Source organism: Chamaea fasciata, unplaced genomic scaffold (assembly GCF_029207755.1).
Source record: "Chamaea fasciata isolate MVZ Bird 193981 ecotype frontalis unplaced genomic scaffold, bChaFas1.0.hap1 SCAF_3, whole genome shotgun sequence".
Lineage (NCBI taxonomy): Eukaryota > Metazoa > Chordata > Aves > Passeriformes > Sylviidae > Chamaea > Chamaea fasciata.
This window is the reverse complement of record NW_027094088.1, coordinates 79,869,003-79,896,255: the sequence shown is the minus strand read 5'-3', so window position 1 is coordinate 79,896,255 and position 27,253 is coordinate 79,869,003. Positions and strand designations below refer to the sequence as shown.

General features: G+C 40.3%; 1 protein-coding gene across 1 annotated transcript in view; it reads right to left on the bottom strand.

The window, feature by feature from the left end:
- Window positions 1–2,817: 2,817 nt before the first annotated feature.
- Window positions 2,818–27,253, bottom strand: part of SNAP91 (synaptosome associated protein 91) — a 64,330-nt gene continuing 39,894 nt past the window's right edge. The window contains exons 15-30 of the mRNA XM_066179613.1: window positions 27,000–27,173; window positions 20,782–20,889; window positions 20,001–20,261; window positions 19,715–19,792; window positions 19,539–19,610; window positions 18,942–19,025; window positions 18,015–18,098; window positions 14,405–14,542; window positions 12,966–13,115; window positions 11,607–11,637; window positions 10,318–10,429; window positions 9,430–9,453; window positions 7,239–7,322; window positions 7,062–7,166; window positions 5,499–5,599; window positions 2,818–4,248 (exon numbers count right to left, since the gene is read on the bottom strand). Of these exons, the coding sequence (XP_066035710.1) occupies window positions 5,507–5,599; window positions 7,062–7,166; window positions 7,239–7,322; window positions 9,430–9,453; window positions 10,318–10,429; window positions 11,607–11,637; window positions 12,966–13,115; window positions 14,405–14,542; window positions 18,015–18,098; window positions 18,942–19,025; window positions 19,539–19,610; window positions 19,715–19,792; window positions 20,001–20,261; window positions 20,782–20,889; window positions 27,000–27,173 (1,598 nt within the window). The 3' untranslated portion in view covers window positions 2,818–4,248; window positions 5,499–5,506. The remainder of the gene's footprint in view (window positions 4,249–5,498; window positions 5,600–7,061; window positions 7,167–7,238; window positions 7,323–9,429; window positions 9,454–10,317; window positions 10,430–11,606; window positions 11,638–12,965; window positions 13,116–14,404; window positions 14,543–18,014; window positions 18,099–18,941; window positions 19,026–19,538; window positions 19,611–19,714; window positions 19,793–20,000; window positions 20,262–20,781; window positions 20,890–26,999; window positions 27,174–27,253) is intronic.

The following is a 27,253-nucleotide window of genomic DNA, read 5'->3' as shown; positions in this document are numbered from 1 at the left end:
CTTCACTTGTTTCAGTTTCTGTTTCTGGTCTCCTGCCTTTGCTAACTCCCAAAGGCTACTATTCCCACACCTCTAATTGCATGCAGAGATGTCTTGGGCAATGAAACAAGCATTGGGCTTTTGCTGCCCATAACACTTGCAGAGTTTAATTAAGGGAAGGGAAGAGGTGGTGAAGCTTTAAGAGCCAAGATCTGGAGCAGAAAAAATAGCAGTGCTGCCTGCTTTAAAATATGTGTAGCCTTTCTCCTTCTGTAGTCCCATCTCTAAAATTCTTATTTCAACCCCTCATTACCACCCAGTGTCTGCCACTTCCCACACTATTCACAGCACCAGCAGTACATAACACATGTAAAAAGATTTTCTATTTTAATAAAATTTCTGAATATTTTAGGTCCTGGAAGATCTGAATCACTAACTCAGTGTTTTGTGTCACTGGACTACTCCTACCACAGCAAGTTTCCCTTGGCTTGTCTAGGCATTAAGAATTAATGGGATTTTTTTCCTTCCCCATGCAGAGTAAGTTACCTAAGCATGCAGCTCTTATTCTGGGACGAGAGATGGGGAAGGAGGGGCAGGAGCAAATGTTCACGTCACAAAGACAAAACAACGTCAGCAATGGCTAGTGAACATTTCATGTCCTAGATGTTGTCTGCCCCCAGTAAGTAGTATCTCATAATATTGAAGCAAGCTGGAAGCAAATCTTCCTTTCTTTCCCTCTCTTTTCCGCCCACCCCAGAAGAGCTTTTGCTCTTGACTTTCCTGCTTGTTTTTAGGGCAAGTTGCTAGCCTTTGCAGCTGCCTTACTAAATCTTAAGAATGGAAGTTCAGGTAGCAGCCTGATTGTGCAACCAGCCTGAAAGGCTAAGGTGGTCCCCAGGATCTTAGAAGACAACATAAAAAGATTTAGTTCTCACCATACAAGCTTTCATCTGCGGAAACACCAGCATCAATCCAGAATCCATCAACTCAAGCTACAGTACATTTACAGCTAAAATTTTCAAACAAAGACAATTAAAATTAATGAACAAATGAACAAAAAGGAATCTGAGGCAATGTCAACTCCAAACATTCAAAAAATATGAGTCTGTTCTGCAAAATGAGTTGGATTTTTTTTCAAACTTCTGCAGGAGGCTGAATTCAGGTTCTCCAGGTGTTTACCACTCCTTAAGGCACTCATAGCTTCAGGAGGAGCTACAAAAGCCTCATGTGGCCAGATGTGCCAGCTTTTAAACAAGTCAGCACACAGGTCAGCAAGAACTTGGATAAGGGACATATCAGCTGCCTGAAATCTGTCCTCCCCTCATGAAAAATGCAGGGGAAGGAGACAGTTTCTTCTTTCCACAGATGGGAGCACTCCTTTCCACCCACTCTTCCCTACAGCTCCTATTGAAAAGTGGTTAGTCATAGCAGGACACAGACACGTTCGTGCCTGGATGATGAAACTCAGATGATAACAAGAACATGTTCTTGTCTACAGGCCAGGAGACAACCATGTGGTTCCCTTTCAAGCCAGATTTTATAATTCCTTTGTGCCAGGGAGAGCAAGTCACTTTTGTTTAGCCTTAGTCAGCATTTGGGAAATACACTGGTTTTACTTCCCATAGTGAACAAACTATGATGCTTTTTCTCCAAGTTGCCTTTTTGTCCAGGCTTCTATTTGCTCACAGTATAGCAAATCACACACACACAGAGAGTTGTTGGCCATGACATCTACAGAAAACTAACCAAAATCAGGACCAAGAGCTGTGGACAAGGATGAAGCGCATGCAGAAAGTCAATTACTCTGCAGCAGGGGCATGTACCTGGCAAGGAAAAACCCTCACCCTGAGGCCTGGCCCCTTGAAACACGGGACATTGTAAATATTTACTGGCAAATCAGTGCGTAGAATCTCATCTCAGTTTGAGTAAGACACAAACGAACTGGTCTAAATATATTTACTTGTTTGGTTATGACTCTCCTCTGAAAATGCTGTCCTCACTTGGAGAAAACATGCACTACACAGTGGTAAGAAGTTGAGTGTTTCCTGCATTTGTCAAGACACAGCACTGAGACAGGGTAGGAAAAACTATGGCGAGCCTTTCTAGGGGTGCAGTTACTGATTTTGTTCAGGTCTTCATGCACAAATAATGAGGGAAACAGAGATTTGCTGAGCCTTAGCCATTTTTAATCCAGAAAATCGGGATGCAACTGTCATCTCATCATCATAAGGCTAAGCTATAAAAACAATGTCCCCTTTATCCTGCCCTGGGGCATTGTGAATGCTGCAGTGTCAGGTGGTGGGTCTGTGACACGGGGGTTCTGGGGTCCCCCAAGTGCAGCCCTGCCCTGCACCCACCCTTCCAGCCAGCACCCTTCCAAGGACGGCCTTTATGGTCTCAGGGCAGTCCCTATGCCCAGGAGGCTCAGGGGGCTGTTCCTACCCTTGGCTGCCATACACTGGGCACAGCTGCAAACAGCTGGGAATGGTAGTGAGATGGGGTTATTCAGATACATAAAAGAAACTATAAAAAAACCCCAATCCTCTAGCACACACTCAGTAATTAATTGGATGCAAAATTGGTGCAATAAGTGCAGAAAACTGTAGATGTGGCACTTTGGGACACGGATGAGTGGTGGAGGTGGCAGTGTTAGGTTAACAGTTGGATTCTATGATCATAGAGGTCTTTTCCAATCCAAATGATTCTATGATTCTATAAAGGTCATTTCCATATGCAGCAGACTCATCAGTCAGTGTCAGGACCTAAACACACTTTTCCCCTCTCAAAGTATATTGTTGTGCTCAACATCTTAATGAGTATGAAACTGGCAACAAGATATTGACTTCGATCAAGGTGTTTATTGCATCTCAGAGGGCACACATGCACTGGGGTTTTTTTGTTTTTTGGGGTTTTTGTTTGGAATTTTTTTAAACTGAAATACAAAGAAAAGTCATTTTGAAATTAACTTTTTATAGAACTTTCCCATTACAGTGTATGTCATCCCCACAGCAAATTCAGATACAACCACTTTTAATGGTACCATACATTGATTAAATAGTTCATTTGAAAGACTTTAGGTGAATATCTTTCCAACCCAATATGCTTTTACAGAGAACTGCCAAGCCACTTGTAACACTGATCAACAGTGACCTCATTGAAGAGTCAAGATCTTACACCAAGCCATCAGCAGAAACAGTATGAGAACAAATAAAAATTAAAGAAACACAGTATGTACAGTAAAGGGCATGGATCTCTGGATCAGAATTAAATCTAATCACCAATAGTACAAAAGCTACTCTCAGCGCATTCGGGGCAATGAGAAAACACTATCCTAACGCATACACAGGTAAGCACTAAATTAAGAGATGTACGGAAGAACTGAACAGAGATGAGGAACATCACTTGTAATGTTTTGACTACAGATATACCAAAAAGTGCTCTTGTATTTGAAATCCCTTAATGCCAGCACAACTATGGTTGCTTTTTCTCAACTACATGGAGAGAACCTGACCCTTTACTTATTTTCAGTGCATTTATAGCAAGAACTGATAAATATGCCAATTATAAATGCAAAAACTTAAACAATTAAAATAGGTTTAAAAATAAAACCAGCAATAAATATGGTATTCTCTCAGATATGATTTTTCAATCTTGGTAAATCATTGAAAAAGTATTTGTTATGGAAGTTTTCCTTTATATTACTTTAAATTATTTTAACATATACAGTGCCACAAAAATAAAACATTTTTTTTCACGACAATTGAGATTCCTGTGACTGGAAAAAAAAAAGTATTCTGCACAATTTTTTAAGTATTTTCTTTACTATCTGGTATTATCACACTATGTTTTGTAACAGATAAAGGAGAAATTGAGTCCTAGGGAAACTCTGGGTGTCCTCAAAAAGTTATATACATTGAAACCTTCAAAAACCACAGACATTGCTCCAAATGGCTCACCAAACAACAGCTGCATAATCTGCCCCCGTGGGATAGGTTCAGAAAAGCACTAGAAGGCATCAGAAACATACATCCATTGTTTAAATTGTAAAACACAAATAACCCAAGTACACAAATTTCGAGAGAGTAGGGATAACAGCTAAGGTAGTACACATTCCTAATGTTCACTTTCACAGCTGTGCTACACGTTTCAGGAGGAAGAGAAAGTCTGAGTAAGCACTGGGTTTGGTACTGGTGGCTCACTGAGAAACTCTGAGCATCCATTTGTAGACTCCAAACTCACATTTTTAGCATCCAGTCAGAAAAACCGCAGCTGTGAATATAGAAAAGTATTTAGGTAAAAAATGATATAATGAGTTAGTAAAGCATGTTCTACAAAGAGCACCAAATCTGCTCATCTCTTCACACCTCAAAGGATTTGCTATTAGATTCTAGTGAAGTAGCGGTCTCCTCACAGCCAGTTATGAATATTTCTTTATAAACACAAGTTGAAAGCAGTGAGCCCCAGCAGTGAAGGTGTTGTCTCCATTCCTGGCTGTCTCTGCCAAGTGCCAGGTACACCTCCCTGGGGTGGGAATTTGGAGAGGGGTGAAGTGGGACTGGGAGATGCCTGCTAAGAGCAGCCTGAATCACTGCTGCCAGCTCCAGTGCAGAGTGGGCTCAGAACAAATTTGAGAATTGAGCTCGAGGAAGGAAGAACAGTGACTCATAAAGAAGGCTTTAAAGTTACGTAATGATTGTCCTCTCCTCACCTTGTCTAGACACATTATTCTAGTCTTAATTATAAAATGCATACCTTATTTCTGCATTACTATTTTTTAAATAGCTTAAGTGTTTAATTCAATTTTATATTCCTACTTGGCCCTCCAGAACTATCAGAATAATGTTTTGGCCTTTATTTTCTTCCATTATGCAGTACTGTTTTTTTTGCTTCTCCTCCCTTTTTCTTTGCACTTACTCCTCTGTTCTTCCCCATTGTTGCTCTACACAGCACGGCTCAGGACCTCACAGCCCTAGCATTCAGAGAAAACAGTCCCTTGAAAAATTATATGGCAGGGGAAGACATTAGCTAGCAGCAGTAAAGAGCTGCAAACAACTTTCCCTTGAATGGTGAGAAAACATAAGTTTTTCCCCTTTTGATACCTTCACACCTATGATAACAAATCTGTTTCAACATCCACAAAACTGGAACAAGCCTCTATGGCACCATTTCCTACCCCCCCCATTATTTGTGCCTTGCTATCATTCTACATGTTTCAGTAATAGTTGCAAGAAAAAACCCAAACATGAATGCTTGGACTGAATGGAAACAAAGTAAAAATGGAAGTTATACATTGAAGACAGTTGTGGTTTTTTTGCCAAAAGCAACTGTCAGGAGAAGTCATCTCTGAGTCAAGCTTTCAGGCTAAAGCTAAGAGTGTGGACAGAGAATTTGGTTTTCATTACAGTGCATGTTTCTAGCTCTGCAGCTGCGATTTTATCTGTCACATTCAACCTAAACAACATCTGTGTACCAGACATGTACCACAGTGTGACATGCTGGAGCAGGCAGCCACAGAATACCTTAGCGTTTACAAGAAATCCTTGATGTTAAGATCCGCTAATGGGTCCTTTGTTGGAGGTTTCTTGGGGCTCTGAGTAGCAGGAGTTGGGCTTGGAGAAAGCTGACAGATGCCAGCCAGGAAGGCAGGAAAAAAACAAAGCAGACAAGAATACACAAGCATTAGATAGACATAGGCAGTTCTCACACAAGCATGTTGCAAGCATACAAAGTTCTCATTTGTCTGCAAAATTCAGTGTGGCGCCATTTTGCTCAAGCATTGTTTGGATTCCATCCTTACTACAGGGTTAACAATGTTTGGCAGGTTTAATAGATAGGGCTATAGACACTGCAGATCCTAAATAGCACGGCTTCAGAACACTCCCTCCCTGTAAGGCAGAATGGCGTTAGGATCTTCAATCCAGACAGAAGACAGACAATTGTTAGATGTTAAAAACCAAGGTTCAGAGCAAGTAAAGTGCATCCTGCAGGGAATGACTAAAAATCCCTGTGACTGGCAGTTAAGTACAAATTATTTGACATTGGTAATGTAAATAAGAGTCCAAAACAAACTGGAAACTTGACTAGATCATTCTAGGATCCTCCTTTGATAGGTACAAAAATTGTCAGTTATTCCACAGAAAATACTGGTTTTGAATTACCATGCAACACTTCTGACTCTGGTGGTCAAATGATTCTCCCATTCTGTCCTTACTCTTCCCCATTCCTAACCCCAACTCAGGGCACAAGAGGTATTACATTTGTAGCCCTGCCATCTTGATGACCACTCTTTAAAAAAAAATTCTGTGTCCTGTCATAATATTCTTGGTAAGTGCAGAGAGAGTTTAAAGTGATAAGAAAAGCAAGACTAAGTATATCCATACTTAGAGCAGTTTCAATTTCTTTCCATTTCTACACAGAAAACCCCGACAAGCTTCACTGGGAATGTAGTTTCTTACTTAAAAGTGTGGTTTGGTATATGTTGATTGCTTAGTATTTGCAAAACAAGGGAGGTAGCCTGGTTTCCGGGGTTACCAGTGAGATTTTATAGCTGCAGTATCAACTTCCATCTCCCTCCTTACTTAAAAGGCAGATGGAATGCTGACTCACAAAAGCAAAATACTACAGCTAAATAATTTCCTGCCTCTCCTCTACAAAGGCCTTTCCTTTTCAGTGCTGTTACAAACCAAATTCTATTTGAAGTAATAGCCTGCGACAGGTGTCACAGCTTATGCTGCATCACCTGCTGAGTGCAGCTATAGTACATTTTGGTAGGCTGTGAGCAGAACAGCAATGCCTAAAAGTTCCACTTGGAGTTTTATTCAAATACCCTCCAAAACCAAATCTTGGATGTAGTTAGCTGTAGGAGACTCTTCAAACCCATTCCACTGATCTCATACAAGGCAACTGAAAAAAATAATCAAGGTGGTTCATGTGATCTGCTGCAAGGCTAGCAGCTGATCCTTTAGGACATCTCATTTACACACCCAGAGCTAGAGTTGAGCTGAGCTAATGCACGCACACAGGCCACTTTCTAGAGACATGGAGAGCAATTAAACATTTGTGTTGCAGTAATTAATGCTCACCTGTACACCAGGGCCAGCGGCGGCTCCGAACGGGGGCCTCATCATGGGCTGCCCGTACATCACCGGCTGCTGGGGCATCATGGGCACCCCTGCACCTGCTGGGGGCTGCAAATCAGCAAAAAAAAGTCAACAGGGTCTGGGTGAGGCAAGGAGGGCGGGGTAGCAAAAGAGACTCACCATCCCAAATGCTGCTCCCGACTGTGGGACAGGTGGAGTACCTCCTGCGGCAGGAACGGCACTTGCTGGAGGCACAGCTCCTGCCTAAAAAATAAATTTAAAAAAAAATGCAGAAAAAAAGAACAAAAATCTAACAGCAACCATCTGGAAAGCACACAGAGATTCCAGCATTCTCAAAGCTGTTCTGGAAAGTAGGACTGTTATGCAGCACATATGCAGCCTCAAAACCACAATGCTTCAAAGAATGAGAGAGCTGAATGGGTCCTTATGCTCAGCTTGTTTCTTCGTAAGAAAGCAATGGTGACAGACTCCGTTCTCTTCATGAACAGAGTCCATTTACTGACTACAACTCAAAATAGGCCCGAGAAAACAGTTTCCTTCCCCTTCTACATAGTGTAAAAAAGCATCCCAATTTCATAACAGCTAACACATTATGGCACATATTGTAGCACTGTATTTTAGTAAAACTTAAGCAGTTTGTAAAGCTAAAGGAAATACCTGCTATAATTAGTTTACAGTGAAGAAAAATAATTATGCACCAAGATTCATTGAAGTTAAAGGATAAGGTCACACACTTAAACCACAATCAGAACCATTACATACTTTACTAAGGACAGTTCAGTTTATCTTGCTATGATTTTCATTCATATGCTTGACTTGCTATGGTTTTCATTCAAACAGTAAAAGGCAAAAAAAAGTTATCTTCCACTAGAATTCAGGAAGAGAGAACTGTTAGTTTAGTAGTCTGACTGGATATACAGCACAAGAGCATCTTTAAAAAGGCCACCCCACCTCACTTATCTAGCACAGCCTATACATCAGCCCTTTTGGCTCCCTTCTCTGTAACTTCCCATGCAGAGTCTCCTTATAGCCTTGAAGACATCTAAACCTTTCCTTTTCACAGATATATATACAATCCAAATTATTAACAACTCTGAAAAGAGGCAGAAAGCATCCAAGGAAGGGATGTAAAAATGGCAGTAGGATTTCATTACTTCTCTTGTACGGCCTAAGCATACAGGCACAATTTCTCAACCTATTCCAGAAGCTGTATGGTCATGCCTGTGCCTCCACATCCTTACCACCCATCTAGAGCCAGTAACATCCCACAACACTTGGAGAGCAGCTGGCACACTTACAGTTCAAAGGAGAGTGTGTCTCTGGAGATATACTGGAACTACTCACTGCACAGTCCACTTCCATGAATGCTGCATTTTAGTGTCCTTGGTTGATCCTCGCTTCCAGACTAAAATATGCCAGTTTCTTAAGAGGCTGGAGACAAGATAACCTGTCCCAGATTCATTAACCAAAACCACTACATTTTCTGGCTAATTTTTGAACTCTATTCCAGTCTGAAAGTTTTCTGGGGAGCATTTCAGTTAAAAACTGTACTGTGCTTACAGAGTACCCAAACTAAAACCAAGACTTGGACACTAAGGTATGTAAAGCAAGAAATTAAACCACACAGGTTAATGACATCAGCTGCAGTGGTCTGATTGCTCTTACAGGAACACAATTTAGCTCAACATCCAGCAGATGCCAAGAAAATGGCCATACAGACTGAACCTACTTTTGCCTTTAAGCAGTAGGTCATTCAAGGGAATGGGCTTTGATTTGATTCGGCTGATTTTAATCCTGGAATAGAAAGGTCACAAGAAAGGGAAGAAGCGACCAAAACTTAAGTGATTCAACACTGACATGAAGAAAAGCTTCATTTTTTGTCTTCATATTTATTTTGCCTGCAGACTTGGGTTTCTTTGAATTCAAAAAGTACCTAAGTGCATGATTTTAAAGAAATATATCCAGCACATGTTTCATGAAATACTATCAAAACTACCCAGCTTCCCAAAAAGACTAGTTACTTATCAGATGGTGAAATCACTACAATATCAGGCTGATGCTGCAGAAGCTTGAAGTTTCAGGCAGTACAAGTCATCAGGTAGTTCACATCCAAGTAAAGCAGTAAGGAAATAATTTTCAAGCTTACAGCACAGGAATGGTTATCACTACTGCCATATTCAACCCATTGGCTGAGAATAGTCTGTTGGACAGACAGTCCAAGAGGAGCCGTGTTAGAAGCTTCTAGTTTAAAGCCAGCAGTAGTAACTGTAGTGCAGGTGAGGTGCTGTTAGTATCTTCATGTTTAGTAAGTGCAATACGAGAAAGTGCAATCAAAAAAAAATTCACTTACACTGTACAGTATTGCCCAGCCTTTCTATCAAGAAAAAAAGTTGACGTTACAACTAACACATTAAGTGAAGTACAGAGAATTCTTGTATCTTCCATAACGTTATAGACCATACTCAGAGTCCTGTTAACACCTGGCTGTGGCAGCAAGGAGCTGAACTGGTCACGGTCCCCCTTCAGAGTTCTCTCCTTCCTTTGCCAACCCAACCTCTTCAACCGGAGGCTGTTTTAAGCCTTGTGAGACCTTTGATGAGATCAGGTATTACCCCTCTTCAGAATACTTCTGTATCTCACTCATGACCTTGACTCTTGTGCCAAGTTTAGGTTTTTAGCACAATTTAACCCTCTTCTCTCAAAATTAGTGCCTTCTGATACTTTTTACAGGGTAATCTTACCTTTTCCAACTGCTTTACCCTGCTAAATAAGCTACCCACTCCTGATCTAACATCAGGTACCTGATCAGTGAGAATACTGTGTAGTCTTTTGATCTACTTCACTTAGTAACACTGGAGAAAAACCTATTTATTTTCTCTCCTTATAGTACATCAGCTTTGGATCCATAGTGTTTTATTTTGGGTACTTGACCTGGGCCTGATCCTGGCCAGACCTACATGGCTAATCACACTCTTGGAAAATGCCCACAGGTATTATATGTACAGGTAGAGCAGTATATTGACACATACACTAGTTTATTTTTCATTTACTACTCAATGGTTTATTTATACCAGCTGTAAATCTGTTCTTAAAAAATGTGACTTGAAATACTCATATAATTTAAACAGAAGCAAACTCTTTAGCCTCAGTAGAGTGGAGCAGTCCCTACAGGTATGCTTGCACAGTCATCAAATATTGGAAGTCCAATACCAGTGTTATCTATGGATTAAGCACCTACCATTGGACCACCTGGGACACCACCAGTTGACCATGTTGCAGGTGCTACTTTTGGCTGCCAGTTCGCTCCTCCTGTTAACTTCTTCTCTCCAGCATTCCACTGAAGGTCTCCCCTAACAGAGAGAGAGGCAGGCTATTATATGCATTCTTCCACAGTGAAAATGAAAACCAGTTACAGCATACATTAGCATTAGACGTGCAGCTACATTAGCTTATGGTGTATGCAGTTATTAACATAAAGATATACTTTTAGTGACACTCAGTTTCAAGGGCTGTTAGCAGTAGACACCAGAACACTCTAAGCTGAAGTCAGTTACATGGTTATGGCCTTTGTGGTGAGAATTAAAGAGAAGTTTTACTTAGTATTGACTGAAGGTAACATATTGCATATACCCTTGCAAAGTAGGAAGAGGGACTGCTACTGCCTGTTCTACTGGGGCCAGGCAGGAGAGCTGCCTGCTATATGTCTTTGAAAGGCCATTTCAGTCCTGGAATCTTGCTCAGACAGCTGAAGAAGGAAAGCATTCAGTTCTGCAAAAAGTTGATAGATACAAGAGAAACGTATCATTCATGGAATAACAGGGCTGTCGCAAAACCAGGTTTTGTTACAGGCTGCTCTACCCAGAATAAAACACACCATTTGAACAAAGTAGACCGAACAAAGCTACATTTTGGGGCTAAACCTCATGACACGATTGTACGCATCCCTCCTAGTGTCTCCACAGAGGCACAACACATTTTGAAGTCTTGCAGACAGAGGAAGACTCAGAGCACAAGCAAGCAGTTAGACTAGGAAGATACAAAAATAAATGCAATGTTCTAAGCATTTCTTTTTACAAAAAGAGGCTTATCACTGCATGGAATGAACCTCTTTTCTATTTTGGAAGTATTTCAATGCCTATACAATAAGTACATCCAGCATCTGTAAAAATACAACAAAACTTACATATTAGCACAGATTACTGAGGGGAGCTACACAGGTTATTATCTGGAGTATCTGTTCATTATAAGCTGTTTGGAAATCAGCTATCCAACATGAAGACAGTAATTTACAGGAAAAAATACTTTTAACACTCAGATTACAGACAACAATTTTATAAGCTATATCAGGAACACTGAATCTTCATTATTCAGTGAACCTGTACAGAATAGAATACTTCAGAATTTTTCTGGATTGGGAGGTTGGGGCATACAACCAATTTGTTGTTTCTTAATAAACACTGAAATAGATGTAGTGCTATAGAACAGAGTAGAAAACCTCCTTTTATCTTTAAGCAAAGTTGAACTTACTTTTTAGAAGTAGTACCAGAAATTCCAAGATCTGAAAATTGCAAGAAAAAGAAGGAAATAAAAAAGAAACCACATGTTCAGTAAATTGAAGCATGCTTTGGCAACAGCTTACATTTCATTGCATCTGGGCTTAACAAGAGCAAAAACATTTTGGCTGTCTTCATTTAGACAGCGTCAGAGGACTGGCCACATCTACCTACTCTTCAGGACAAACATCTGAGAAACCCTGCAGATGTCTTGGACTTGAGAAAGTCATTTTTGCTTCAAGGGCAAACCAAAATAACTATATTTAGGCCTACAAAATGCTAAGTTATTTAAAAGCACCAAACTATTTACCATGAATGACAACACTAATTTCTGTTCCTCATTACACATATGGACATAAAAAGCTGTATTCTACATACACATAAATTGGACATTGCCTGTAAGTTTTGCACTGTTTTATCTGCTCTGCCATACATAGAAGCTCCAAATAGTTTCCTTAATCACCCTTTGGAAGAAGTCTGAAGTTAAATTTTAAAGAGTACACTTCTCACAGAACCATTATAAGTCCTGTAAGTCATAAATTGCTGTTTGATTTTCTCCTCTCAACTTGGATATAGCAGATGACTTGCAGAAGACATTTCAAGGGATTAGGTCTTGCTAACTTCTAAGCACAGTATTTTCTCCCACACCTAATAGCCATGTCTGCATCATAAGATCAGTTACAGCTTTGTTGCGGTGTGTTTACATGTAATAAGAGAGTATTCCTTTTATGCAACTTCAGCAGGATTACACCTTAGCCTAGGTGGGCTTCTGTCAGGTTTTTTTGGGGGGTTGCAGCTACTGATCTCCAATTGCAAAGGTTCTTGCACTTTTCCTACTACAGGAAAGAACATATTTTAGTTTAGCCTTTCAAAAACATGTTTGGTAAGTTCTTTGCCTGAGAGAAGGTCTGCTCTTGAGCGTACTCATCACCCCAAAGAAACTCTTTCTCTTATTAAGCATGAAGTCAGCTATTTGTGTCCACCAGCTTTGCTGCTTAAACTGTCATCAGACACTCTGGACAATTTTCACTTTTCCATCTATTACAGAGGGGCACATCCATTAATAGTCTGATGTGCCTCTGAAATGTACCTGAGATGGTCACACACTACAAATCACACCTACCAAACAAATGTCATTATTTGACTCAGATCCTGGGCTCCAAAGACAAACCTAGACAAAGTGAATCAGCTATCTGAACCAAGCCTTATTCCTGCTGATAGCTTCCCCAGTGGAACAGGAAGATACTGAAGCAAGCCAAAATAGACAGGTGTTTGGCTCCATGGAAAAGCAACATGCATGTCACAGCACTCAAAACCAGAAATTGTCACTTACTGCCTACTAAGTTTGCAAGAGACGAATCAAGATCACTTCCAAGGCCTTTGCTTGCTGCTGCAGCAGGGACTGGCGCTGTGGCTGTAGGTGCTACAGGTTGGCCAGAAGGAACCATAGTTGGCATAAGAAGATCACCTAAGCCATCGAACACTGGAAGTGAAGGGAAAGTGAGTCAGAACAGAAGCTGTGATCAAAAATGCACTGCCTTAGCAGTGCATTCTGCTGTTGCTCAACAAATACAGCACAGACAACTACATCACAAATCTTACCAAAACACTGTTTGACATTAAAAGTAATGCCGACAAGGGCATGCATGTCATTTTACTAGACACGGAATGAACAGTAATCCTCGAAAAGCTATACCAATGAAAACTAATATGAGAAGACATGCCTAAAAGGGATTTAATTGGAGCGTTGAATCTACATAGATACAGCACCACTTCCACATGACACTGTTTTTCTTACAACCATCCTTACAGAGATGTCAGATACACACACATTTGTCAGGAGATATTCATTTAAAGGTTTTTAAAATGAACATCTTGCTGCAAACACCAGTTAGAATTACTGTGGCAAAGACAGTCTTATACCTTGACATCTCACAGCAACAGGATTGGCAGTCTCAAGATGTTATTATTCACTTGCAAGCAGCAGGGAAACGGGAAAACCTACTAACATCTTATGAGATCAGAAGGAACCAGAACCATCCACACAGACAGTGCTATTCTCCTTAGTCCAGTCATCTAACTCAAAAGTTCTTTTTTTTAGATCCCTTGAAGTCAAACTGCTTGGTACATCTCATGCCTGAGTTCTATCTTCTGATCTGTATTTGAGGTACATGCTAATGTTAAGTCAACAGGGAGGGGTAGCATGTGCACTGGCAAGCAACCAAATAACCAAGCAGCAGTACTATTTCCATCTTTTTTTCTTGTACAGTTGTAGAACTCACCAATTTTAAGTTTGTAGCAAGGACCCAGCATGAAAAATATAGAATGAAAGAGATGCAAACAAAACGATAGCAGTGATAAAAGTTTAAGCTCATACTCAGGCAAAGAACTCTAGGCCAGTTTCTGTTGTGTGTACCCTCGGGTGCCATGCAGGCTCCAGAGCACCATCAGCTGCAGTGGCAAGATGACTTGCCTGTATACTTGATTTACAGAGTAGTGTTTTCCTTGTGTAATTCCTAATTCATGCTGTCAAGCACATGCAAGGATGATGTATACGCTAGTTTGTTTTTTACTGACGTAGCAGAATAAAAAACGGGTACAGAGAGCTCCTGGGCACACACCAGCCTTATCACCACCCAGAGGTTCTTCCAGTAAGAAAGAAAAAGGAGATCACTGATATTGCTTGTACTCGGACCCTAAATATGGTGTCATTAACTCATCTACCACACAAAACACATTAGAAAATTCAGAGGAAGAAATCCTGTGGCTCACCTGATGCATCAAAGGAACTGCCAGTTGTCGGTGCTGTTGTCCCAAAAGCTGCATCAAAGTTAGGCTGAAGTAATCCAGTTTGAGCTGGAGTGACTGGGGATGGTGATGGAGAGGGAGCAATAAAAGAACCTCCAAAGCCTTAAAAAAAACACATAAGAGAGGTGAGGAAATTAGAGTCAGCCTTGTTAGACTGCGTTTACCAAAACCTCAGTCTATAGAGAGCAGAATGATAAAGACAATTCTTACTAGACCACTTTAAAATAAAGAACATTTCATCAGCTTATGTGAGCTTCCCAATGTTTATTAGGCTTACTTCAGTATAATGGCACCAAGAAGCCCTCATAACCCAAATCCTAGCCCACAGCAAGTCTCATGCTCACAGTTGCTAATCCTGAAAATGGAAAAACGCCCTGGGATCAGAGGTCTGCCACAGTCTGTTCTTGACATGAGTTTGTCATGGAACAATGTAGGTTGGAAGGGATCTCTGGAGGTCAGCCAGCCACACACCCTGTTTAAAGTCAGTCTAACCAAATCAGGTTGCCCAGACATTTGCCTTGGCACCTCCAAGAGGAGATTTTACTGACTCTCTGGGTGGTCTGTTGTCATATCAGACCATTACAGTATTTAATGAGTTTCCCATATACACTGCCTTTTTTTACCATCTTTGTGCAACCCCGAGAAGAACCTGGCTAGTTTTCTCTGCATACTCCCATGAGTTTAGACACCTATAAGAATTCCCTTTGGCCTTCTCAAGGCTGAATGACCCCAGTTCAGCCTCTCTGTGTATGTCATACGCACAAGTCACCATCTCTGTGGCTCTCCACTGAACTCACTCTAGTATACCTTGATCCACATCAAGAGATTCTCTAATACATTCCAGACTACCCATGCCCAGCTGCATTCCCTATCTCCCTTCCAGCACATACTACGGTAGTTCCAGTTGCCCTAGTGCCAAAGCCTGTGATAATGATGCTTTCCCCAGCTGCCTAAAAAAGGCTTCCTCGACTTGCCTCTTCTTGAGGAGGTGATCTGCAGCAGATACCTGCTAAAACTGACACTAGATCATCACCTGCCCAAGGCAAAGCTCCATGCATTCAACTATCTGCACAAAAGTACTCATCTCCATGGAATCAGACCAGAAGCAGGTTGACCAGTTCCAGGGAAGACAAAGGCAGTACACTGCAGCAATTCCTAAAGCACAGGAGCCATCTAAAGAGCCTGTCTTTCCATTTCCTGAGTGAGAACAAGGAGCCTGGCAGAAGGGTGTGATCCAATATCCATTAACAAGATTCTGTTTAGAAAGTTCTCTAACCTTTTGCAAAGCCTCATAAAGTGTCTGTTTTTCCATCTACAGAAGAGAAGACTCCCCAGCTTCTGGTGAAAACTTGTATGATGATTGATCTTAATTCCATAGCTTTTAGCCTTGCACAATTTAGGAGGAATACCAGGCAGAGAAGCCATAATAATTCTTTAACAAACCAAGTTCCTAGTTGTCTAGAGATTGCACAAGACCCAAAGAAAGTCTGCAGAAAGAGCAGCAACTGTTAGATGCGTTATCTGGACATCCTCAACTGTCTGATTTTGAGGTTGCTTTTACAGAGCCAAGTAAGATTTCATATAAGAACACATTATTAGAGTATATGCCAGGACACATATGCACACAGTTTAATTGGCTAGAAAGATCTAGAAGGGAAAATGGCTAAACTGTTGTATTTATCAGCAAAGTTCTAGTTTTGTCTGCTGAAAGGCTTGGAGCATGAAAACATTTCTTCCAAATTTCCTAAGCAAGCCAAGAGCAGGAACTCATTTGACAGCAGAACACTTAAGACAATTATGAATAGTAAGTATACTCATAACATTATGCATATAAACACTTAGTATAAGCAAACACTCATAAACCATGAAGGACAAGCCTTCAGCCACCATATGAACTCCAGACACTCTTAAATTTAAAACTGGATTACACTTCAGGCTATACATCTGCCATTATCTAGAGTGAACAAATGCTTAGCAATATGCTGCAATGTTTATAGACTCCCTCTCTCTGCCAGAAAAAAAAAAAATCAAATCTACTTAGAGCCCTTTGGAATGCATATTCAAAGCATAAACAAAATAAATTTTAAAAAAATCATCTATTCACCCCCACTGCTTCAGGTCTGCTTGAGTATTTAGACTTAGAACACCCCTTTCATAATTTAGGTTTTGATTTAATACAACTCATCACATTCCAAGAGCACACTGCTGAAGTTTAAAGCCATCTGGAGCACAATTCCTACTTGCATTTAAGCTTAGTTATGAATAACAACATAAAATATTTTATATTGTAATGTTTGCATAAGCAGAATTAGCTTCTGTCCAACAACTTCGTTGCACCCAGTCTCCTGATAACACATGTAACTGCGAAAGACTGTCACATTCCAGAATCTATTAGTTAAAACCTGATCTATGGCCTTAAGCCATCCATAAACTAATACAAAGACCTACTGAAGCAATATGAAAAATAAGGCAGTCTTTCACCTTAAAATCTGAAGCAGTCTGTCCTAAAGCTTTAGCATGCGTTAACACATTATGTCCTAATTTAAGAATCTGGCTTGCTGATTGAGAATGGATGTATACCTTATTATTATCTAGACAATTTCTTCCTTCCTGTGGCACAACCAGACAATGTCCACACTCCAAACAGTTACTTGAAAATGTAGTGTAACTACCTACCAATTCTACAAACTGTGCTGGGTTTTGGCTGAGGTAGTGATAATTTAAATCATGACACAAATTCTGCTTTTGGAAACATGAAAGAATTTGAGACAACTCTTCTACAAACCAGAAGTGCATGTGTTGGGATTTTTCTCTACAAACTTCAAACTGGGATGGGGATGAGTCACAGCTGTTTAACACAATCACTGTAGCCACTACAATACACGGTATAGCACGAATTTTGGAGAATAGTACACACAGAATTCAGCTGAAGCTGCTTATCCATAGGGTGCAGACTAAAATAATACAGTTATCCAACCTTTGATATAGGGTGCGACAGTGATGCCACATTCAGCACAAGCACAAGTCTCATCTCACCCAGTATAACGTGAGTGTCTCTATCACTTCCCTGCCCTTGTGCTCAGAAAAGCATGCTTTCATCATCCCACTCTCTCTGCCTAAATGCAAGACTGCTACCAAGTCAGTCATTCAAGCTAACATTTAAGTGTTCAACCTGCCTCAATTAAAGCAACCAAACTGAATGAACTCCAAGTTTAATTAGCAGTAAGGAACAAGAAGCATAGCCTGAAATATTTCTTACTTTAGTACTGCTACACACAGCCAAAGAAACTTTATGCAGACACTCATGCTCAGCGAACAGTCAGAAAAATAAGGCTGTGTGGGAGGTAGGAAAGCAAGGAACACGGAAAGAAGACAATCTAGAAAGTCAGCTTGTACTTCAGTTTACTGCCTCCATTATAAGTCACTCTAGTCTAAATTAAAACATCTAAAGTATTAAGACATCTTGTGAATAAGTATTTTATTTCACTATCTACACCCAAGGAACATAAAAGATTTCAAACACGATTTCTCAGTATTGCTCTAAAGTAACAAGTTTTTAGAAGATTTTTATTACCAGCAAGTAGATCTGCAGAAGCTGAGGAACTAGAAGCAGCCTGGGTTGTGGGCTGGGGTTCAGAAGCACTACTTCCAAAAGCATCTAAAGGGAATTCCAGAAAGCATCAAGAAAAAGTGAGGAGTTCAATATTAAATACATCAATTCATCACTTATCATAAACAAAAGATGACAAAATAACCATTTCATACATCAGAAGAAGAAAATTAAACTGCTTGGCCATCCTTATTGCAGAGCAGTACCATGGATGCAAAGTTCAGGTGGAAAAAAGGATGTACAACAAACCACTGCTTGAAAAAATCTCTTTTATTTGGGCCTCTTCTCAGATACAAACCACAGCATTCAAGACTACAGGGTTTTGGAGATGAAGGCATTAGCTGAAAGTTTGGAGTAATTCCAGCCAAAAGCCAGTGGCTCACATGAAATCTTTTTAGAGGAACATCTCACTAATGTCTGAAATTCACTGCTTCCAAGCACCATTTCTGTTCTTCAACATGCTTAGAATTGGTTGTGCCCATCCTAATTTCCACCTTGTCAAATCCTGTGATTCAGATATACCCAGTTTGAGACAAGTCACCCTCAAAACTTCAGCTGCTTTGAGAAACGGAACAGAGAGAAAACAGCATGACCATGGAGATTACCAAAGAAGAAAAAGGACAGAGCAGAATTTCACTGGACATCTGAGGAAGTGCCACACATGCACTGACTGGGGACAGAATGGCAAGTGTCATGACAACAGAAAGACCACACTGACAGCTTATTTGCAGTTCGTTATGGTGCAATTTTAAGAACCAGACATGCCAGACTCAGCCCTAAGGCCACACAGAAAAGTTGTGAGAAGGGGAAACCCGCAGCTTTAGCAAAGCGCAAAGGTAATTGAAATGAAGTGATTCAACTCTGAAGTGGTGAGGAAACAAAAATACCCACCACCAAATAGGTCAATCACACCTGAAGAATCCACCTTTGCTGGAGAGGCAGTGGGTAGAGGAGAGGGGGCTGCAAATGCATCCACTGCAGTAAGCATAGGATAAATAATATTTAGTATCAGCAAGGCAACAATGATAGCTAAATATTTTAAAGCCACATGGGCTCCAACAGTTAGAACTACAGGTTTGGTAAATTCGGGTAATAGTCTCCAGAACTGCAAACAGAAAGTGTTACATTTCTCACACAGCAACTGAAAACCACAGTACTTTAAAGAAAATATTGCTTATAAAGCATTTTCTTATGCCTAGAGGAGGATTTCCACTCTCAACAGCCACATCACTTACTTCCTGAACTTCAGCGTCAGCCACTTCATGATTTGCATCTTCAGCAAGTGCACATCTTGTGACCAAAGCAGCAAAGCCAAAACTTAATATTTCTTGATATTTCAGTTTAAAGATGTAAATTGGCAGTAGGATGATTTTTTTTTTTTTTTTTTTTTTTTTTTTTTTTTTTTTTTTTTTTTTTTTTTTTTTTACTTTTGGAAAAAAATCCAAACCCAGGAAGTCTGTGGAATGGCCTGTGAAAACAAGCACTCACCAGATAAAAGATCACCAGTGAGAGAACTCTCAGGCACAGGAGAAGCTGCAGGTTGTGGAGATGAAAACGTATCTTCCGGAAATGAAAGAAAAAATGAGAAGTAAGTATCACCAAAATCAGTTTACACCATGGCACAGCCTCAAAGCAGCAGAGTATCGGAAGAATTCTCTCTTTACCTGTACCAAAGAGATCTATGCTAGGAGTAGCATCTGGTTTAGGTGCTGCAGGTGCATCAGGAGCAGACTCAAACAAATCTAAGGCCAAGAACACAACACATCTTTAACTCATTTTTGAAAGGCAGGACTGAAAACAGAAGCTTCCAATTTTGCACATCATATTTGAAATTAACAGGCTCTCTGGTTTGAAAGCCTAGCACACAACACGCATGCAACAATGAATTGTTCATTTGGTACTCCTGACAAGATCAATCCACCAGAATCAAAGAGTTAAAAACAAAATTACCACCAAATATATCTAGAGCAGGAGGAGCGGAGGTGGTGGCGGTAGCAGAAGTGGTGGCAGTAGTGGTGGTAGTGGCAGTAGCTGTAGTAGCAGTAGCAGCAGCAGCAACAGCAGCAGCTGGAGAAGGAGTTGTTGCAGGAACTGGAGTGGCTGCACTAGTTGTAGGGGTAACTACAGGAACAGCAGTCTCTGTTGGCTTCATAGCAAAGAGGTCCAGCTCAGGAGCAGCCTCTGCACTACCTTCGGATGGGGCAAAGGGGTCTTGTAAAAAGGAGAGGGGAAATATATGTGTATGCATACTTAGGATCACTGAGGGAGGAAGTCAAGAACAAAGCAACTATAGGCAATGAACATACTGCAAATACACACACATGGAGGAGGTCGCTGTAACATCTAGCTTACTTATCCAGACATTTTACTTAAGTTTTTCTAAAATAAAGGCTGTCTGAAAGGCTGAGCAGTCTACTTACTAGAGGGGAGAACTTTCAAAGGCTCTTTGACAAGGCCAAAAAACCAAATGTGACAAAGGACTATCCAGGCTACTCACAGTGCTTACAACTCAGCACTGACAGAACTATTCATTAGCACTGCCAAATAACCACAATGTCACTGGGACTCAGAAACAGGCAGTTTTGTTAAGCATGCTCTTCAGTTTAAGATTTGTTTTTACCAATTGCAAACACTATGAAATTTTCAGAAAAACACACTGCCATGTAGTTTAAACAAACAGATAAAAAAAACCCCAGCAAAACAAGAGACTATCTAATGACATAAAACCCACCATTTCCTGAACATGCATCAAGAGCTGCTGCTACAGGGGTTGGGGTAGCTGGTGCTGCTGCCCCTTCAGCTGCTGCAGGGGCTTCCCCAGGAGAAGCTGCAAAGGCATCTTGGGTGCAGTTTAAGAACAGAAATTAAAAAAAAAAAAAGAATAAAGAGAAGAAAAATATAGTAAAATAACCAAGTTAAATTGCACACGTAGATCCCCTTATACAACATGAATGTAATTACTCCAACAGCAAGACAACTCATGCAGCGCAAAACGCATTGTCTCTCCCCCAACCCCACACAAGCAGGTTCTAGACAGGGTTTGCAGATGGAGCTTCTTGGGTTGCCCACAATAAGCACAGTGAGTGTAAAAGGCATTATTCTCATTGTATAAGGGTTCAGAGCAGCATGCTCACGTACTACCCAAAATGAACTAATTAACAAAATTAATTTAAGAGCAGATATTAACAACTTGCATGCTCAAAGCCTGTATTACACGTGATTAATCTGCAACTGTGACTTTACTTGCATAGTGCTTTGCACTGTTATGAATAACAATTCAATTACTCTGGTAGATATCTGCATCTACCATTTCTAGTCTTTGAGCCAAGTCAGTCATGCAACATCTGAAAAACTGAACTTACTTGTTTCTTAACAGTATTCCAACTGGATCTTTCTGAAGCCATAACCTGATGCATAGGTTATATTTACTCAGCTTGCTTCAAACAGATCAAGATTGTTCATCTTAACCAATGGTTGGTGAGCCATAACCTGTCTGTCCTTTTAGGATCATTTCTAGGCCAACCAGCCAAGTTAGGGAAAGCAACCAGTTTGGGGTTTTGGAATGACTTGCTCATGAGGTTTTTTGAATGTTTTTGTTTGCCACTTGCTCTTTGATTGTTTTTTCATTTTGTTTGCCAGTTCCTAAGTGGCATACTTAAATTTCAAGCTATGAACAGCATTATTTCTAGGATTAAACCAGCATTTGCGCTCTTAATTCTATGAAGTAGTCCTAATGGACAGTGCCATTTGGACTATCCTCATAGGGAAGCATTTTCTTCACAAAAAAAGACTACACAATGAGTAATAAATACTTCAAGATGCTCGTAAAGGACATTTTTCTACTGCTACAGAAATTAGCAAGTTTAAAAAAAAATCTGTTGGGGAATACTGCAATTGCACTGTCAAATTAGCACAGGAAAAAGCTTAACATGCTTTAACTTGAATGCCAATTCTAAAATGAAAACAACCATTTTTAAAAACAAATTCGTGCCAGGTAATCTAAAAAGCTCAAAAGAACATGCATCAAAACTTCAACAGAAGAGAAGAAAGCCCACTAGTCTTGTACAATAGAATTAAAATGAGTTAGTAGCAAAAAAGGCCTGCTAATAAGCCATTTCAAATATAATTCTATTTTTCAAGTAACAGCAAGGGTTGTTCAACAACAAAACTGGATGGCAGTTGTCCAAGTAAAAACATCAGAATGAGTCAAACATCCCAGTGCTGTATGTATACCAGACACTGGCGTGCACCGTGTGGAAGGAATTCAGCACGGAACTGAACTGAAGAGTTTTGCATCATCCTGCTTGAGAAGATGTTTTGTATAACATCCTGTGTGTTCAGTTCTGCACTACAGGGCCAGCTTTCATATGAAGGGGCACCCTGGGCTCTTTCAAAAAAACTTATTTGTGCCCACACAAATAGCTTGTAGCCCAACAGCACAGACATTGGTCAACACTACTTATAATTATTTCCCAGAATGAAAGGATAGACTCCGGATAAGATTTAAGGTAGAAATTCAGAATGTACAGAACTAGTCACTAGTCCTATGTTGGGATCACTTCAGCCTCAGAGTGACACCTATTCCTGTCCAGATATTGGCTAGTGAAGTTCCATATGTAACAGTCACATATATTCAGGTGGGCACAGTTCCTTCCAGCCCACAGACACAAGAAAACAGTTTGGCACCAGCTTTATTTTTTGCTGACACTTCTTGCCAAGGGCTGTAATTTTTTTTTTAGCATGAGACTTGGGTTAAATGACAGGTGGGATGAACACCTAAGTTCATACTGGAATCTAAATGAAAAATGCTATAGTAAGGACTCCTAATATTAGTTACTCTGATTAGTTCCAGAAACCTATACAAACATAGAAACAAACCAACCTGAACAGCTGACCCTACAACTCACAGCTTAAACAAAGGGTTTGCCATTGGGTTTTTCTGAAGTTAGTGCTTATTAAGTTCTTTCCAAAAGGCTCTGCTGCTCCTGCACAGTTGCCCTCTGCTAACATCTAGCACAACATGCAAAAATGGATACAATTAAATATGCATATTTTATTATTAAAAAAGGATAGTTTATTTTTTTTGTTCCTCCATACTGGTGTAGTAATACTACATTTGCACATTCAGCAGTGTAAGGCATTTTCTCCCTTAAAGCAGTTCCTGTATTCTTTATATTTTTGCATCTCCTGTTTAAAAAGTGAATTTAGCTTTTGACTTCTAGAATCAAGTAACATATGGTCCTCACTTGATTTTCTTGACATCCTGAAAACTTAAAGAGATGTTGCTGAAACCTTTGCAAGTTCACACTGCGTGGAGCATCTACCAGAAGTGGCAGGTAAGTATTATGCACTGCATTACACTTGAATTCATAAATAGTTCTTACTGAAATAATGTGCAAACAAGGGGTTTTCAAAGCTGTTAAACATTGAAGAAGTGCTTCAATACATCTTGGCTGCCACAAAATAAGTGTTCCTGCAGAGTGATCGCTTTTGTCACATAAATTCGGGCTTTATTTGATGCCATGGCATCAATACATGACAAATTTACTCACACAGATGATACAACTGAGTTATAATCATTAAAGTATTATGAAACATGTGAAACAATCCCATGGAAGTCACAAGTAGAGGAAAGATCATAGAACTGAAGTGTACAGAAGAAACGGTTTCCAGAGTTTTTTCTCTCTTCAGTGTCCCTTCATTACTTTTTGACATAGAAAACCTGACCTGAGTTATAAAGAAATAGTATCACTATGCTCAGAGCTAGGAAATACTATTATTTTTGCAAAGTGTTTTTGTTTGTTTGGTATTTATTAACTAAGTGCTAGCTTGCTATACCAGCATAAAAGACATCCATTAGCCCTTAACTGCCAAAAGTCCTCATCACTTTGCCTGTGGTTTCTTTACAGAAAGACCACAGTTCTGCCCACTTGCATTTCAAGTCATCTTAATGCCTAATAACTGACATTTGCACAGTGTCTGCCATAACTTGTTACTTGCACTGATTACAGAGCAATCTCACAACAAAATGTAACTCAAGAGCACATTACACATGCCCAAAAATACTGTGCCCAAATTCTATTACTGAGTGGCATTGCCTTTCTTCTACCTTTGCATTTCTCTTTCACAGGAATGATTTCAGCTGCACTTTGAAAACAGCCTCCTCTTGTTTGTCTTTGAAACACGATTAGGAGTTCCTCGAGTTGACACAGGTAACTGAAAGCTTGCCTATTAATCAGATGGAATTCTTTAAAAAAGGTATGCTGGGTCAATCCTGCAATTCTCATCTGCTTTCCGATGCCATATTAGCAAAGAACACATAATGCAGAGCCTATCTCTGAAGACAAAGCCCAGTCATAGGCAGCATGCACACTCCTATCAGCTGAAGTATCAGCCATACAGTGCAGCCAGCAGTTATTCCAAAACTTCCTCTACTGCTTCTTCCTTCAGCTTGGTCTCCTTTTCTCTGCAGCTTTCAGCTTCTTTCCCTACACAGACACTCCCTGAAGACTCTACAGTCCTTCCCCTGAGGTCACTGTGCCTTCTCCTACCATACCTGACCACAAGAAATTGTGTGAAGCAACAAAGCACTGGCAAGCTGCAAAAAGTTAAGGTGACCTTGAACACTGTGTCTCCAGCAGTCCTCAAAGGTGAAATACCTACTTAACAGGATTAAGGTTAGGATTAGGTAAGCATGTCTAGCATCACAAAAACTAGTGTAGCAGTGTCTGCCCAAAAATGACCTCTGGCACTGGACACTGCCTTAAGGCAACAAGGAATGCTAGTACATGATGCTAGAATATACTTACAGCACAGCCATCAGGAAAAAAAAAAAAACCCAAAGAAACAAAAAAACTGAAATCACGAGCAGAGAGATGGAAGCTCAATATAGACTCATGGATCTTAAAAGGGTCTGTCCACTGGGTGTCCTGAAGGCACTGCAAAAGTATCTTTGCTACTGAGTGTGTTTAGAGATTTTTTTCTTACTGAGAACTAGAGGTTTTCTGCTATCATAAATAATAGAACCTTGCTTTGTTCTGAAGTGTTCCAGGAAAAAAGAAAAAAATCAATATGCATCTAATGTATAATCTACTGGAGATTTATTGTATTTGAGTGACAAAATACATTCTCTTTAAAGGAAGAGATCAAGTCACAGAAGTCTGCATACCTCAAGAGTGAAATCCTTTCCACACTGAAGGGTGAAGCTCCACTTCTTAACATGCGTCACTTACTTATCTAATGATCAGCTAAATCTCTAGAAAATAAACGCATCCAGGTTTTTGCCTAAAACAAGCCTGGAAGCAGGCACATGATTTGGCAGTAGCTGTTTTTCCAGGCACAGAGTAGTGGGAAAGGTAGAAAAAACCCTTAGCATCTTGTTGCTGTAGTACTGGAAGAACAAGCACAGGTAGTTGTTTTTCTAATACTGTTTCAAGTTTACAGTGATTTCTATCCATTTAACTATTCTTTCATTTTTCAAAAAGTCATATACCTATTACTAAATTAATTGAGTACTAAATTAATTACTAAATCACTAAGTTAATAAATTAATAATGCAATCTGAAGGTGTAGTATCCAAGACTGGCTCGACCTCAGTGCTTACATACTGTATGTTTTACATTCTATGCATCTGCAGGGTTATTAATGAGCACAGGCCCTGGCTTCTGCAACAGGCTCCTGAGAGCAACCAACATCAGACCCTCTCACTCCTACTGGTATCCAGAACCTTGCCCATGACAATTTTGAAGATCCTTCTCAACTGGTTGATCTTGTGGCACTTGGATTACTATCAGTCTTTGTAAAAGGAGGGGTAAGCAGCAAGTAGCAGCTGTATTCCTTTCTTACAGCTTTTCAGCACTTTTACCAGGGGATATTTTGGTGCTGTCTATTGCAGCCAGTCCTAAAAACACCTTCTAACTGGGAACTTTCAGTCTTACGGAAACACCTTTGTAGTCAAACTGCTTATGTATGAGACCTCTTTGGCACTCCTGTCAGTAGAGGTGATAGATAAACACACCCCACAGAGAAGATACTGGAATTCAGTCTTGACAGCAAGTAAGTTATTACTTATTCCTGATATCTCCCATCATGCTGGAAGTATGCATGAGAGAAAACTAGAAAAACGCAGTGGTCAGGTGATCTTAAACATAGTTCGTAAACAAGAAGAATGTCCATTACTGGTCTGGTATATTGTTCAAAAGAAAAGTAATTTCTGGCATCCTGTTGGGAAGCCTCCTGCTCCACAGGAATACCAAGAAAACTGATAACATACAGTGGGAAACGTATTCTTACTCAAGTGGGCAGCAAATAACATTAGAAACTGAATGAGCACGACTAAACTCTAAGAATATTTTTCCTTTTTTTCCTTTACATATTATTATTTGCATAGTTGGCATTTAGTACAAGTTCATCACCCCTTCAATTTACTGCAAGTATTTGTGAAATAAAACCCAGATTCAAGATTGCTGAAATACAGCATCCAGCTGGCTCAACATTCTATTTGCAGGAAATACCCAAAAGAAACACAACACAGCACAAGTGTGACACACAACAAAGGGGAGGACACTGTCACATCCATCCTCTTCAACTAAAAAAGCACAGCTGCTTTTCTCAGAAACTGTAGTAGAGCGCATAGTTATTGAATAATGTAGAAACAATTCCTGCTCACCCCCACGTGGACCTGAGAACTACTGTCCTTAGCTGTTCAATCATAAGGTAACTCAGTCTTAAGGTTTACAGTTTTCCATATATATGCAGAGGAGTCTATTAGCTAAAAGCACAGCAAACAGAGGTAGTTGGGCAGTTTATATTTCCTGTGCCATCTAGCATCCAACACACAGGCACTTCTGGTACAGCTGGTTAAACCAGAGGCCTTGTTGCGCAGCCGAGCTCAATGTTGCTTCGACTGCACCATGAACTGGTGTAGAGCACTACAGCAACAAAACTAACCTCCAAAGAGATCCATGTCAGCAGTGGCAGCAGTGACAGTGGGAGCTGGAGCAGCAGCAGCAGCTGTAGTAGTGGTAGTATCAGTAGTTGGAGCAGTAGTTGCAGTAGGCTCTGGGGCAAACGGATCTGAAATCTGTGGCTCAGAGGTAACACCGGAAAGTGCGGCCAGATTATCTATACGCAACCATGTAATGAAGATCAAACAGGAAAGGTAAGGGAAAAGGCAAAGACCAGAGTCATTCAGCCCCAGAAAG